General features: G+C 43.8%; 1 protein-coding gene across 3 annotated transcripts in view; it reads right to left on the reverse strand.

The window, feature by feature from the left end:
* The window catches only part of kif1aa (kinesin family member 1Aa), a 381,215-nt gene that overhangs the window by 310,931 nt on the left and 53,439 nt on the right, over positions 1–16,845 (reverse strand). For all 3 annotated transcript variants that reach the window (XM_069899341.1, XM_069899340.1, XM_069899343.1), the window contains 2 exons: positions 15,149–15,228; positions 7,865–7,940 (listed from right to left, as the gene is read on the reverse strand). In XM_069899341.1, coding sequence (XP_069755442.1) covers positions 7,865–7,940; positions 15,149–15,228 — 156 coding nt within the window. The remainder of the gene's footprint in view (positions 1–7,864; positions 7,941–15,148; positions 15,229–16,845) is intronic.

Raw genomic sequence — 16,845 nt, forward strand, 5'->3', positions numbered from 1 at the left:
TAAAGGGACATCCTTTGAATCTGAGGCTGTGCTGTGTGGTCCTGGACTCCCCTATTACTGGAAACATCTTCAAAATGCCAAGTCTATCCATCCCTCAGTTCAGTAGGTAAATATCCAGCTCCACCCAGCATTAAAGAAAATATCACGCACCCCTCACGTTGGCAACACTAAAGCAATTTGGCAATAAATGTCAAGTAAATTCCAGGTCCTTTTGTTCATGGTGAGGATGGGTCAAACACAGATCTTAATGACTGGCTGCAATTAAAATTAATTAGATCTTTTGCAATGTGGTTAGTTTTCACGTAGATTATTCACTTCAAATTATTCTTTGAATCACTCAGTCTGTACATGCCAAGGATTCTGCATTAAATGTCCATCTTCACCCATTGCAAATAACACTTTGGTTGGGCAATATTTGGAGTTCTATGTACCGTTTTGGTTGTCATACTGCAGCAAGGAGGTGAAAGCTTTGTCGAGGGTGCAGAAAAGGCTCACCGGGATTTTGTTGGATTTTGGTGTGCATTCACTGTGGGGAGAGGCTGGAGAAACTCAGATTGTTTTGTCTGAAGCGTTTGAGGCTGAGGAACTACCTGATTGCAATACTAAAATATTAAAGTTACAGGGGGTGCTGAAAGAATAGATATTTAGAATATTGTTTCCAGCGTATTACTGTCAAATACTAAAGGGCAAACTTTTTAAAATAAGATGCAAGGGTTTTTTTCTATACATATGTACCTGGAGCCTGCTACCAGGGGATGTGGTAGAAATGACGCCTTTGATTTATGAAGGTCAATCCTATCCACTTTCAGGGAATAATGCATCTCTATTCTTCAGTGATTCACCATTTACTAAATCCTGTCTGATGAGAAGTAAATAACATCCAACAATATTTTATTTTTACAAAACTGGAAATATCATTCTCAATCATTAAGAAGCATTGGCAATAATTTGAGAGAAACTTGTGTTGAAAGATGAATGATGACTCAAAAAGGACCAGTAAGGAGAAGGGCTGTGAATAAGTCAATCAATTGCACGAGTAAACTGAAGGTGAACACATCGTCTGAGGTGCAAACAAACTGATTCTTTCTATGTAGTGTGAACACAACAGTTAAAATCATTGTGAAAAGTGCAACTCAACCTCAGAATCTGACCTTCATTACCAGGACTTTCTTCAGAAAGAAAATCTGTCTAATTATGTTGTGTCTTGATGTTAATGGATTTGCTCGCTAAAAAATTAAGAATTTCAAAAGATGCGGGTGCTGTGTTTTTTGCTTTTTTAAATTTAACAGCCCTGATTTTGATGTGGCAAGTCAACAAAACATTTCACACATAACGCCACAAACTCACAAAGTGACACGTCATACACATCTCAGAATGCATTGCCAAAACAATGCATCTTCCACTGTGCAATATAATCTCAACAGTGGTACTTTGGAAGGTTACAGACCACCCTAGTGGCATTTATGGAAGGCAGCTCTGTACTGATGACACTTCCATCAAATTTTACATTAAAAAAATATTGTCACTTGCTGTTGGATTGATGAGATTGAAGTTGCAAATGCCAACATGTCGACTCTGCCATCCTGCCCCCAAAGGATTGTGTCCTAACTTTCCCAAGGAACTGGAGACACTGCAATGGAACTTTACCCCTCTTCCCCCACTGACCACCTTGAAGAGATGTCGGTTGGTCAAAAAAATATTGGTGGGTTTTTTTTCTCTCTGCATGAATTGTCATGTGCATGGTGGGAAAATAATCAGTTGTAACCTTCCAGAGGGTTGTCTTCACAAGGAAGAAATACTTGCAGAGCTGCATGGTAAAAGAAGAGCCAAGAATTTAGCTATTTCCAAAAGCAGGAACAGATCAAATGGCTCCCTCCTTTCATATGTTGAGATTCAATTGAATGATCCCAGTATTTCAGGTCCCTTGAGTTCACCTGGACAACCTGGCATCAGAGGCGAATGTGTTTTCCAGTATGAGTTAATAAGTAACAAGCCACTTGTAATGCGTAGGAGCCACTGGCTGAGATTGGATTTTAATACAACTGCTGCTGCTCTGGCTGAGATCGACTCAGGGTAGACGAGAAATCACAAGAGAATAATCTGACCAATTAATCCTTAACAATTTGTGTAAATGTTTTGTGCTCCTCCGGTAGTGTCAGATTTGGCTACGCACCAATCGCTGAGACTTCTGAAATATCCCGACCGTCCAGGAATTTCAGTAAGGTGGTAGGACGATTAGCTTGCACCACAAACCAGGTTCAGGTTGGATGTCTAGTATTGTAATTATCTCTGACAAAGTGCAAGTAATACACATTCCTTTATCCTCTTAAATGCTGGGTTGTATGGAAAGTATGATGGGAAAGTAATATGGGGGATGGGAACCTACCCTTCACTTTTTTTTAACCGTACTGCTAAGCCCATCCTTATTTTGATCCATCAATCCAAAAACCCAACTGTAAATGAATCCAGGCACCCGTCTTGTTTCTGTGGAAGTGGACATAATCCAACAAACTCCATTGGGCTAACGTGTCAGGGGAGCTGTAGAAACCAATAGCTTTGTGGATTGCTGAGTTTGTTGGGAAACATTCCCCAGCAATGTGACCAAAATTCAATGGGTTAGTGCAGGGCTGGGATTTATTCACATTCAAAACTAGGCCATACTGATAGGAATGGGCAGAAACATAAAAAGAAATGGTCAGACCTCATCTCAATGGGGAGTGTGGAGATTTGCTGGATTTGAACACAAGAAAAGTTCCTCTGCAAGGACGTAGAACACATGGACTGGACGACCAGATATTTAAAACAATTTTACCTTGAGGGAAATCAGAGGATTTTCTCCAGGTTAAATTAACTGATTGTTCTAAGGTGGTGCAATTGACAGGTTTGATAGATTAAGGATCATTTCAAGCCTCAGTTCACCATGACCTAAATTGGATGACACTTAAGGGGTGATTGGAGAAGGTGATAAAGTGAATAAGGAGAGGTGGAATGAGGTAGAGAGAAGAGTGGATTATGGAGGCAGAAGTTGAGGGAGTGGGAAGAAATAGACAATGTCTGGAAGAATAGGAAAGTGATTGGCCAAGAAATGAAGGAAGTAGGAAGAGAGAGAGAGCTGAATAGGGAGTGGGATATGAAGGAGGCAGTGTGGTGCTGTGAGATCGACTGGGCTCGAGTATCAAAATTAGACAGAATGATCATATTTTCCTCCCTGAAGCTGGGTCATTATGAGACGGCATCGGTGCTGAGAAATGAGTCAGAGCCAAATGATGAAATCGGGGTTTCTACCTTATAAGTGACAGAGCAAACCAAATGAAAGAGAGCGTAACAATTCACACGCACGATCATCCAGAACAAACCTCCTTGGGAGAGAACACCCCCAGAGACTCCAGCAACATCTGAGCAGCTCTTCTATGTTCAATCTAACAGGAATTAAATGTTTGCGGAGTTAAGCAGGAGTTGGGATGAGAGTTAATGTAGTGGAAAAGGGGAGATAGTGAAAAACAAAAAGCATATGACACTGAGATACACATTATAAAGCAGCAGCTTTTGGAATTTGAGAGCTGTGCAGCTAATTGCAGTTGGATACACACTTACTCACAATGTTTATGTACATCATCTCACATTTCTCAATTGGAAACAGAGGACCTGTGCTTTGGAGGCTTGAGTTTCTGATGCCTAACACGTTGTCATCCCAATATGTGCTCAGACAATGTTGATTTTCATATAGAACCATAGATCATTACAGCATAGTAGCAGGTCCTTTTGGCCCTTCTAATCTGTGCCAAACCATTTTTTTCTGAAATATCATAGAACATAGTACATAGAAATCTAACCCAGAGTAAAGAGCCCTTCGGCCCACAGTGTTGTGACAACATAATTAATAACAACTACCTAGAATTTCCCTACTGTACAATACTCTATTTTCTTCAGCTCCATAAACCTTTCTAATCATCTCTTAAAAGACCATTACAGCTGCCTGTACCACCATTAATCGCAGTGCATTCTATGCACTCACCACTCTCTGTGTGAAAAATGTAACTCTTACAATCCCCCCGTGCTTACTCCCAAGCACCTTAAAGCTGTGTCCCCTCATGTTCTGGGGAAAAAAGCTTCTGGCCGTTCACTTATTGTTGCCCCCTCATCCTTCATTGCTCCAAGGAGAAAAGACAATCTACCCTCAGAAGGCTTGCTCTCCAATCCAGGCAGCATCCTTGTGAATCTCCTCTGGACCCTCTCTATAGCATCTATGTAATGAGATGACCCGAACTGAACACAATATTCCAAGTGGGGTCAAACTAAGGAGTTGTGTAGCTGCAACATTCTTGTCTTTGGCTTGGCTTCGCGGATGAAGATATATGGAGGGGTAATGTCCACGTCAGCTGCAGGCTCACAAAACACCATCCGGTTTTTCCATACCCATGTCCTCCTGTATATTTCTCAGCTCATCTTCTGTTGAAATCCTTACCTGTGCCTTTATTACAAAGGGTTAACTATTATTAACGATTCCCAGTGCTCTCACTCCACCCACCACAGGTAAGCTTCGAATGGTGTAAAACATGATGCTCCAGTAGGAACCTACTGTATTTTGTCCATCGCTTCTGTGCTTTGCTGAATTATCGCAACTTGCAGTAAGAATTTAAAAGTTCTCACTCATTTTCAAATGGCCTTTTCCAGACCTTAAGCCTTCTGGAAGATCTGCACTACATTGGCTTTGGTCATTTGGACATCCTCGATCGAACAGTTTCACCACTGACTGCATGTCCTCAACTGCCACTTTGTGGAAATGCTGCAAACCAAACTCTTTTCTACAGCAATTTAATATACAAAAGTGCCAGGGAAACTCAACAATTCCCTTAGTGTCCATAGGAGGCAAAGATGCATAAGCAACATTTCAGGCTGGAGCCTTCAACAAAGTAGGTGCACAAAACAAGCAGGTACCTGAATGAAAAGGTGGGGGAGAGGGGAGAAGGGACAGGGAGAGAGGGGAGAAGGGACAGGGGGAGGTGCACAGGCCAAAAAAAGCTAAGGAGTGCTAGAGGGAGGGGGCAGCTTTCCAAATGGAAAGGGAAGGGATGGGAAACTGGAGACTGAGGGACAGTGAGAAAGAGAGAGAGAGAGAGAGAGAGAGAGAGAGAGAGAGAGAGAGATGCCCAATGCCATCTGATTGGAGAGAGTGCAGGTGGAATATTAGGTTATTCCTCCAGCCCACGGGCAGCCTCGGTTTGGCAGTGCATGAGGCCATGGACAGACATGTTAGTGTGGGAACAAGGTGCAGAACTAAAATGGTTGGCCATGGGGAAGTTTGATACAGAGAATAGAGCAAAGATGCTCAAAGAAATGATCTCCCAGTCAGCATCCAGTCTCTCTGATATTGAGGTGACTGCAATGGGATCACTGGATTCAGTAGACGACCCCTGCAGATTCACAAGTGGACTTTTGCTTCACTTGGAAGGACTGTTTGGGGCCCTGAATGGCAGTGAGGGAGGAGGTGTGGCCTCAGGTGGGGTGCTTCCTGCAGGGGTAGGTAGCAAGAGGGCAATTGGTGGGAAGGGATGAGTGAGTCACAGAAGGAGCAGTTTCTGCAGAAGGAAGTGAGGGAAGGAGAGGAGAAGATTTGTCTGGTGATGAGATCACGCAATAGGCGGCAGAAATTGTGGAGGATGATATGTTAGATGTAGATGTCGATGGTAGGTGAAGACAAGGGGTCCTATCCTCGTTGTCTCTAGGAACTGAAGGGACCAGGACAGATAAGCCGAATTTAAAGGAGCTGAATTGATGGCAGTAGAGAGGAAGCCACATTTTTTGGTGAAGGAAGATATCTGGGGTGTTCTGGAATGAAAGACCTCATCCTGGGAGTAGATGCAGTGGAGACTGAGGAATTGAGAGAAAGGAATAGAATCCTTTGTAAACAAGGTAACTGTGGGAGTTGGTGGATTTGCAGAAAATGTCTGTAAAGTGATCAATTCCCATGAGGACCTGTCCCCTCCTCTGATTAATTCCCACGGAGATCTGCCCCTCTCCTGTGATCATTTCCCACGGATACCTGACCCCTCCTGTGATCAATTCCCACGGAGACCTATCCCTTCATGTGATCAATTCCCACATAGACCATATAACCATATAACCACTTACAGGACAGAACAGGCCAGTTCGGCCCTACTTATCCATGCCGTAACAAATCCCCACCCTCCTAGTCCCACTGACCAGCACCCGGTCCATATCCCTCCAGTCCTCTCCTCTCCATGTAACTATCCAGTCTTTCCTTAATTGTAATCAATGATCCTGCCTCAACCACATCTGCAAGAAGCTCATTCCACATCCGTACCACCCTTTGCATAAAGAAATTTCCCCTCATGTTCCCCTTATAATTTCCCCCCTTCAATCTTAAACCATGCCCTCTAGTTTGAATCTCCCCCACTCTTAATTGAAAAAGCCTATCCACATTTACTCTGTCTGTCCCTTTTAAAATCTTAAACACCTCTATCAATTCCCCCCTCAATCTTCTACGCTCCAGAGAAAAAAGCCCTAGTCTGCACAACCTTTCCCTGTAACTCAAACCTTGAAATCCTGTCAACATTCTCATGATCCTTCTCTGCACTCTCTTTATTTTGTTTATATCTTTCCTATAATTTGGTGACCAAAACTGTTCATAGTACTCCAAATTTGGCCTCACCAATGCCTTGTACAATTTTATCATAACCTCCCTACTCTTGAATTCAATACTCCGATTTATGACCCTTCTCTGATCAATTCCCACACAGACCTGTCCCCTGCTGTGATTAAATCCCACAGAGACCTGTCCCCCCTCCTGAGATAATTTTCCACGGAGACCTGCCCACTCTGTGATCAATTCCCACGGAGACCTGTCCCCTCCTGTGATCAATTCCGACGGAGACCTGACCCCCTCCTGTGATCAATTCTCAGCTTTCTTTTCCCGTTATCTCCGGCATCTTGCCTGTTGGCCTGTGCTCTTCCCTTTCTTCCCTTCTCCCCCCCCACTTTTTTAATTCAGGCGCCTTGACGAAGGGCTCAGGCTCCAAACGTGGGTTATAGATCTTTGCCTCCTCTGGACACTGTGGGACCTGCTGAGTTTTCCAGCACTTTAGTGCATTAAAGCTACAAAAACAGCATCTGCAGACTTTCTCGCTTATCTCCTCTCTGTCCTAATAGCTTATTTCAAACTCTCTGCCACACTCTCTTATGAGATACTTTGGAAGATTTTACTTTGTTAGAGACTATATATTTATCCATATATCTATACGTAGACAATCAAATTCTTTATGTGTGGAAGAATTGATTAACAGATGCATATTTTATACAACCTCACCTCTTTTATGAAACTCATGTTTATTAACCTGACTTCAAGAATTAGACAAATGTAACTTTCAATGTAATATTGAAGATGGTAAGTACCATCCTAAAAGCAGATATTGAACTAAAGATCCTTTATACCTTTGTATGAATATTGAAAGACAGTTAAAAGATAACTGGCTGGGCCAACATTAATCTTCTAACCAGAAACATATTAGCTGGTCAGCCATTTCCCTGTTTCTGATACCTCATTGTTGGTTTGTGCTACCACATTTCAATAAGACCGTAAACATCTTGCATTCGTAATTTTGCCTATTGATGTCATAAAGCTTGATCCCTACCAATCCTCCTCTATTAAAGTTGTTGAACAATGATACGCATGATAGTTTACCTCTTGCCTTGTCCCATGAGCGACCTCTCATTTCTTACCAGTGAGTTTTGCCAACCCATCAAAGAGTTTGCCAAAGCCATCCATTCAAAACTATTATTCCCATATCCCTGGTAAATTAAGATGCAAACAGTTTTTCTTTCACCTCCTTCAGATTTAACATACCTTCTTAGGAGAGAAAACGCCCAAGGTACCACCATCTTCACGCATAGCCACCCCCATCTCAGCAAGCAGGGCCTCCCTGAAACAGAAAGTTACAGTTGCTGAGCATTTATCATTGAACAGCAAACAACTGAGGTGATTGGCTCTTGCACAAAGGTTGGCTGGATGAGTGCTTTGTAATTCAATGCAATGAACCACTGGCAGTTTGCCTCTAACCCAATGTTGTCCACAGGCAGGCCTGTTATCTGAGTGCAGTTTGAAGAAGTATCATTAAATATATGAGCCGCAAATAAGAAGAATTGTGCACAGCTGACCACGGGCCTCTTTAAATCACTTAGTCATTACCTGGGCCAGACTCCCCAGCTTATTGCACTTTAAAAGCCCACCACATGCAGCAGCCCATCTCTTTGCTCCTTGGTCCTGACTACAAATCCTGCTCTTCACCAGATCACAAACTGTGGACCTCACTGGAGCAGTTGTTGGTAAGGTGTACACTACACTTAGAGTGAAACCATCATATTGTGTGGGAATACTTAGCATCAGGGAACCAGGAGTGTGTGCTGAAGTTCCTGTACAGGTGGGAGACAGTAGCCAGTCACTGGTATCGGAGATCACTTACATTATTTAAAATGAATACTGTACATAGTATTGAACCTTACCACCTTGGAACAGTGTACCAGAAGTGAGAGTTAAGTCCCTGTATAGTTAGTGTGCCAATTACCAAATATTAATGCTTGTGTGTAATATATAGCGAGAGAGAAGGCAGTCACTGGTATTGGAGATCGCTGCATCCTATATTGTTTTAGTACTAAGTGTTCCCCGTGTCTTCCCCGTTACAATTTCCCCGTGTGTGCAATGAAGAACATCCTTTGTTTGTGTAGCCTGTGTCAGGTCTTGTTTTTCTGAACCCACTGAACCTGATTTAATTGCACAAAACACCAGGACTGGAGGGCTTGCATTATAAGGAGTGACTGGGTAGGCTGGGACAGTTTTCCCTGGATGCATGTCATTGTTCTGCAAAGAAGCCTGAAGGGACTCCCTACAGGGATTTATAAAATTATGAGGGACCTAAGTGGGGCACATACCCTTTTTTTCTCAGGGTAGGGGATGTCTACCTCGAGATGACATTGGTTTAGGTGAGAGGATGAAATGTAAATGTGATATGAGGGGTAATTTTCACACAGAAGGTGGTGGGTATAGAAAATTAGCTGTCAGAGGAGGTGAAGGAGGCAAGTGAAATCCTAGCAGGTAAAAGACATTTAGGCATGAATCAGTGAGGTTGAAGGGGATAAGAACAGTTAATGGAATGAGTGTAGTTAGGCATCTTGGCAGGCATGTCAAGGTGGGTGAAAGGGAACTCTTTAACTTCCATGTTTCTATAAAAACCAGAACACCTGGAGAAAGTACAAAGCCAACACACACAAGACCAGAGGTGAACACTGAACCTAGTGACAAACCTGCATTTCTTGAAGCAGTACTGTGCTGCCTTTAATGTTCTTCATCTCAATGTGAATGAGGATCTGCAGAGGGTTACACTCCAGCAGCCAACCTTTTCCTGAAAGGCTGCCATCTATTAATTTTCGGCCAGTTCACAGTTGAAAATAAGTACCCTTCTCAACATTCAACGCTGTCTAAGCCCAACAGAGTGGATCACTAAACTGCATGTACAGAGTACGAGTGGTGTGAAGATAGCCTTGCATTGATACAAATGTTGTATTCATTAAAAGGAAGACCCAGCTGTCATTGCCATGAGAATAGTCAGTGGAACTGTGAGCATCAATGACTGGGTTCCATTTAAGGCTTGAATATTGCGCTGCCATATTCATTGAAAATCTGTTCATTTAACACTCTTCTGCCCTCCACTTTAGTACAGACAATGGTGTGAGCTTTCAGCTAAAAACATCCAGTTCTCGTTTCCGAAAAAAGAATTGCTCGTTCAGCCCCCTGCAACACTCGATTTGGCCCTGGCTGATTTCAACATCCGATCCATTATATGGCCCTTTCATAACATTCCATGCTACCCTTCCTCATTTCCTTCTTGAATTACCCAGCTCCAATTTTACCCCATGTGCCCACTAAATCTGGAATCACAAAGCACAGATAGCGACCCCATGGCCCAATTCATCCACACTCATCAGGTTTTCCACCTGAGCTGGTTCCATTGGCCTGCCTGTCTAAACGTACCTGCCTCTACCACTTCCTATGGCAGCTAGATCATTTCTGCGTCCATTTTAATCTTTTTTCTACTCAACTTAAATTTATGCCCTCTCATTCTGGGCTCTGATCTCTGGATAGAATAATTGTGATCATTCACCTTATCCATGCCTACCCAGCTTTTCCTCACAATTCAGGCTCTTCAGTCCAAAAAACGTCCGCATCAATCTTTTCTTTGTGGCAGCTCACCATGAGGCAGGTGAACCGGCCCCGCTTGTAAGCCACGCAACGGAGCAGCCAGCCAAAATGGTGCCGTCGGGGGTTTCCCTTTCTTTCAGCACAGGGCTCAGAAACCCATCCTCGGGGACCACGTGACACCTGGGTGACGTCACTGCCCTCCAGCGCACTTCTCAGCCAGGTCCGGGCTGGGAGTATAAGTGCAGCCCAGCAGCCTGCAATAAACTAGTCTGCTCTCTGAGCTCAACCCATCTGGGTGTATATGTTATTGCAGGAACAGTGTAGCTCATGAGCCTAACATCTTTCCAAAATAATGACATCCTTCCCTTAATTAGGTGAAAAGAACTGGCTAGCATAGCATTTAGTGCAACACAACTATAGCACCAGTCTTCTTTTTCTTTGGCTTGGCTTCGCGGACGAAGATTTATGGAGGGGGTAAAAAGTCCACGTCAGCTGCAGGCTCGTTTGTGGCTGACAAGTCCGATGCGGGACAGGCAGACACGATTGCAGCGGTTGCAAGGGAAAATTGGTTGGTTGGGGTTGGGTGTTGGGTTTTTCCTCCTTTGCCTTTTGTCAGTGAGGTGGGCTCTGCGGTCTTCTTCAAAGGAGGTTGCTGCCCGCCAAACTGTGAGGTGCCAAGATGCACGGTTTGAGGCGTTATCAGCCCACTGGCGGTGGTCAATGTGGCAGGCACCAAGAGATTTCTTTAGGCAGTCCTTGTACCTTTTCTTTGGTGCACCTCTGTCACGGTGGCCAGTGGAGAGCTCGCCATATAACACGATCTTGGGAAGGCGATGGACCTCCATTCTGGAGACGTGACCCACCCAGCGCAGCTGGATCTTCAGCAGCGTGGACTCGATGCTGTCGACCTCTGCCATCTCGAGTACTTCGACGTTAGGGATGAAAGCGCTCCAATGGATGTTGAGGATGGAGCGGAGACAACGCTGGTGGAAGCGTTCTAGGAGCCGTAGGTGGTGCCGGTAGAGGACCCATGATTCGGAGCCGAACAGGAGTGTGGGTATGACAACGGCTCTGTATACGCTTATCTTTGTGAGGTTTTTCAGTTGGTTGTTTTTCCAGACTCTTTTGTGTAGTCTTCCAAAGGCGCTATTTGCCTTGGCGAGTCTGTTGTCTATCTCATTGTCGATCCTTGCATCTGATGAAATGGTGCAGCCGAGATAGGTAAACTGGTTGACCGTTTTGAGTTTTGTGTGCCCGATGGAGATGTGGGGGGGCTGGTAGTCATGGTGGGGAGCTGGCTGATGGAGGACCTCAGTTTTCTTCAGGCTGACTTCCAGGCCAAACATTTTGGCAGTTTCCGCAAAGCAGGACATCAAGCGCTGAAGAGCTGGCTCTGAATGGGCAACTAAAGCGGCATCATCTGCAAAGAGTAGTTCACGGACAAGTTTCTCTTGTGTCTTGGTGTGAGCTTGCAGGCGCCTCAGATTGAAGAGACTGCCATCCGTGCGGTACCGGATGTAAACAGCGTCTTCATTGTTGGGGTCTTTCATGGCTTGGTTCAGCATCATGCTGAAGAAGATTGAAAAGAGGGTTGGTGCGAGAACACAGCCTTGCTTCACGCCATTGTTAAATGGAGAAGGGTTCAGAGAGCTCATTGCTGTATCTGACCCGACCTTGTTGGTTTTCGTGCAGTTGGATAATCATATTGAGGAACTTTGGGGGACATCCGATGCGCTCTAGCATTTGCCAAAGCCCTTTCCTGCTCACGGTGTCGAAGGCTTTGGTGAGGTCAACAAAGGTGATGTAGAGTCCTTTGTTTTGTTCTCTGCACTTTTCTTGGAGCTGTCTGAGGGCAAAGACCATGTCAGTGGTTCCTCTGTTTGCGCGAAAGCCGCACTGTGATTCTGGGAGAATATTCTCGGCGACACTAGGTATTATTCTATTTAGTAGAATCCTAGCGAAGATTTTGCCTGCAATGGAGAGCAACGTGATTCCCCTGTAGTTTGAGCAGTCTGATTTCTCGCCTTTGTTTTTGTACAGGGTGATGATGGTGGCATCACGAAGATCCTGAGGCAGTTTACCTTGGTCCCAACAAAGCTTGAAAAACTCATGCAGTTTGGCATGCAGAGTTTTGCTGCCAGCCTTCCAGACTTCTGGGGGATTCCATCCATACCTGCTGCTTTGCCACTTTTCAGTTGTTCGATTGCCTTATATGTCTCATCCAGGGTGGGAACCTCATCCAGCTCTAGCCTTAGGGGCTGTTGAGGGAGCTGGAGCAGGGCGGAATCTTGGACTGAGCGGTTGGCACTGAAAAGAGATTGGAAGTGTTCTGACCATCGGTTGAGGATGGAGATCTTGTCGCTGAGGAGGACTTTGCCGTCTGAGCTGCGCAGCTGGCTTTGGACTTGGGGTGAGGGGCCGTACACAGCCTTTAGAGCCTCGTAGAAACCCCTGAAGTCGCCAATGTCCGCGCTGAGCTGTGTTCGTTTGGCGAGGCTAGTCCACCACTCATTTTGGATCTCCCGGAGTTTGCGCTGAAGATGGCTGCATGCGCGACGGAAGGCTTGTTTCTTGGCTTGTTAGCACCAGTAACCAGGGTTCAAATCCGGTGCTGTCTGAAAGGAGTTTGTACTTTATCCCCGTGTTTGCATGGGTTTCCTCTGGACACTCCCACTCTTCAAAAACTTACAGGGGTTGCAGGTTAATTGGGGTATTTAGACAGCACAGGCTGGTGGACCAGAAGGGCCTGTTAATGTGCTGTAATGCTCCAAATGTGGTCTCACCCACATCTTGTATTGTTCTAACATGACATCCCAACGCTTGCACTCAGCCCTGACTCATACAGGAAGGCATACGAAATGCCTTCTTCACCACTTGTGAAAGTGTATCACCACTTTCCTGCACACACAGGTCTCTTGCTAGTTTGATGAGATCATATTGCTGTTATGGAACACAGAACCAAGATGCTATGACAAATATTTTGCAGTGTGCTTTAAACCAATTTGGTCTTTCATATCTTCTAACTAATCATCCTTTGGTCTTCTGTATTCAAAGAATGTAACCCCAGTGAAAGTTGTTAACCTTCAATAATGAATGAACACCAGGATTATGGCATCAATTTTAACAGGCCTTTGGCCCACAAGTCAGTGCCACCCAATTTACATCCCATTAACCTACGCCCCCGGTATGTTTTGAACAGTGGGAAGAGATGAAACCCCATGCAGACATGGGGAAAGCATATAATATGTACAGACAGCAAAGGATTTGGACCCCTGTCCCAGTCATTGGTGTTGTAAAGACATTGCACTAACTGCTGCACCAACTGTGCCTCCCAAGTTGAAAACTCATTCCATTACCTTGAATTACATAAAAATACGAGAAAAGCAACAAATAAATGAACTTAATTAGACAAATCTCCTGAGTCTGATCAGATATGTGCAAGGAAGCTGGATGGGAAATTGAAGATTCCCTGGCAAGATTTATGAGTTGTCATTAAGTACAGGAGAGGTGTCAGAAGAATGGAGGGTTGCAAATGTTGTGCCTCTATTCGAGAAAGGCTGCAGGGAAATTCCTGGGAACTAAAGGCCCATAAGCCTACATCTGTGGTCGTTAAGTTACTGGAGAGCATTCTGAGGGACAAGATATACCTGTAGGTGCACTTGGATGGATAATGTGTGGCTAGAGATAGTCAGCATGGTTTTGTGACTGGGAAGTCTGAAGATGTGACCAAGAAGGTTAATGAGGGTAGAGTTGTAGATGTTGTATATATGGATTTCAGCAAAGCATTTGATAAGGGTTTGTACTGTAGGCTGCTCTAGAAGGTTAGATCACATTAGATCTAAAGTGAGATGGTAGATGAATAAACCCAGAGAACTATGGAACAGTACAGCACAAAAAGAGGCCCATTGACCCTTCTAGTCTGTGTCAAACTATTATTCAGAATAGTCCCACCAAACTGCACTCAGCCTACATCCATCCAAACCCCTTCCATCCATTACTGTCCACATTTTTCTTTTTTTTCTTCTTAAATGTTAAAATTGAGCCCGCATTCACCACTTCAGCTGGCAGCTCATTCCACACTCCCACCATTCTAAGCTCTCTATGTGAAGACATTTCCCCAAATGTTCCCATAAACCTATCTCTCTATGCCCTTAACCCATGTCCTCTGGTTTGAATTGGTGCTGGGCCGATTGCTCTTTGTCATCTAAATCAACGATTTAGACAATAAACATCGCATGATTGGTAAGTTTGTGGATGACGTTGAAGTATCTGGCATTGTAGATTGCGAAAACTATTGTCGGACATTGCAGCAGGTTGGTCAACTGGGCAGGTGGGCATTAGAATGATTGATGGAATTTAACACAGAAAAATGTGAGTTGTTACATTTGTGAGGTCTCATCTGAGTAAGACCCGGGAATGTTATAGAGCAGAGAGATCTCAGAGTACGGGTACATAGTACCTTGAAAATAGTGTTACAGATGGATGGAATAGACAAAAAAAGCTTTCAGCACCTTGGTTTTCATCAGTCAGAGTATTATATAGAAGTTATGAGGTCATAATGAGCTGGTTAAGATATTGGTAAAGACTATTTGGAATATTATGTTCAGTTTTGGTTACTGTAGTACAGGAGAGATGTTGTCAAGCTGAAGAGGGATGCTGACAGCACTTAACAAAGTCGCAGGAGTGCCTTCCCAAGTGAGTTCCTTTTGTTATTTGTGTGCACACTGATTTATCAATATTTATCAATATTTCAGCATTATATTGAAACAATGGGACTGTTGAGAAGACCCAAATCCACGACGTGTGGAGTAACATGTTGATTATAAGGCCTCCGCATTCAATGCTGTGGTTCCCTGATCACATTCAGGTAACTATGCAGTTGAAAGTGGTACATGAATCTCCTGATGAAACCACATATTTTGCAGTGAGCTTTACCTTTCCATTCTTATCGCTTCTGTTCTGCGCAGTTTCTCCTCCCATGTTTCATTCAGTTCAGCGATTATTTTCTCTGTCTCCTGTTGACATTAAGTAGATAGAACCATAAAACATCACAGCACAAACAGGTCCCTTTATTCCTTCTAGTCTGTGATGAACTATTATTTTGCCATATCCCACGGATCTGCCCCTTCCATACCTCTCTCATCCATGTACCTGTCTATGTATGTTCTGCCGCACTCCTCAAAATGATGAGAGCTATTCCAATTGAGGCAGGAATCAGCTCTAGCTGAAAAGCAGGAATTTTCCAGGTTGAAATTGCTGATGGTTTAAAATCCAACAGATGGTTGATCCAACATTTAGTGTGGCAGCTGCAACAAAAGTCTACTTATTGCATTCAGAGAGAAAACTCAAATGGAACTAATTGACTGAGGCAACGAACAGTAGATAGTAGCCAGAGTTAGATTAAATCCTGGCCAAGTTTGATTCTCCCTGTGACTACATGGGTTTCCTCTGGATTCTGTTTCCTCTGTGACAGATTATAGGTATGTTTTTAGGAGATAAATTGGAGCAGGCTTGTTAGTGTAGGTCACATACAAACACTATTAAACAGATCATATTTAAAATACTGGAGCTCTGCTAAAGCTAGACATGTCAGGGCCTCAGAGCCTTTGCAAAAGCTTTGGAGAGTGCCCAAGAGACTTCACTAATGGATTGTTGTTTACAAAAATGCAATAGATGAAAGAACTTGTTGGAGCCACAGATTATCTGCAATGGAACTTGCTGTTCTAAGAGGGTCATGTGGTTTTTCAAGCAGAGAGTCAAACAGGCTATCTCTCTGTGAGAGAGAGACACACACATGCACAGATCAATTCTGCGGTGTTACAGTCAGCAGCAGCAGCTGGGACTGGAACAGGACAAGCTGGCAAGCTTATGGAAATCCCCATTTGGAAGACGGGTTGTGAGTGCTTAGTTCAGTCTGGTCCAAGCCCTTATGGTTCATGTAAGAGGAGAGGACTGGCTTTCTAATATTTCACTTGAAATAAGAGAAACAAAAAGGAACTCTGTGGTGACTTGAAAGAAAGAGGGTATCACCTGGAAAACCCTGAGAGGACAAGTTTCATCAGCAAGACACTGAAGTAGCTGATTAAAAAGGAATCAGTTGCAGGTGTTCTGGAACAACAAATCTCTCTCTGAAAATCGACAAGAACCTTCCTGAGCGGTAACCATTTACCTTTCAAGCACCAAACCCTGGTGAACTTTATAAATGTTAAATTCTGTGCACAGTATAAGAATTTTCTGCAACCAGAGAACTTAAAGGAATGAGAAGTGAGATTGGACGGTGAGCCAAAGATCTTTTCTGAACTTACACATACATTACATATATGTTCGCTTAGAATTAGAAGGGGGTTAAGTTAGGTTAGTTAAGTCAATAGTGATAAATTAAAGTGTGATTCTGTTTTCATGTTTAAAGATAATTAAAAGCAACTTTTGTTTAAGTAACTATTTGTCTTGGTGAATATCTATTGCTGCTGGGTTTTGGGGTCCTCTGGACTCGAAACACCTCCTACATCTCAAAGACATGGTTAACAGCTTGCTCTATAATGTCTGGAGTGTGGGTGATTAGGAGAATCTGGGCAAGGCATTAATGAGAATATAGGGAGAATTAAATGGGAATAGTATAGGATTAGTGTCAA

Source organism: Narcine bancroftii, chromosome 9 (assembly GCF_036971445.1).
Source record: "Narcine bancroftii isolate sNarBan1 chromosome 9, sNarBan1.hap1, whole genome shotgun sequence".
Taxonomy (NCBI): Eukaryota; Metazoa; Chordata; class Chondrichthyes; order Torpediniformes; family Narcinidae; genus Narcine; species Narcine bancroftii.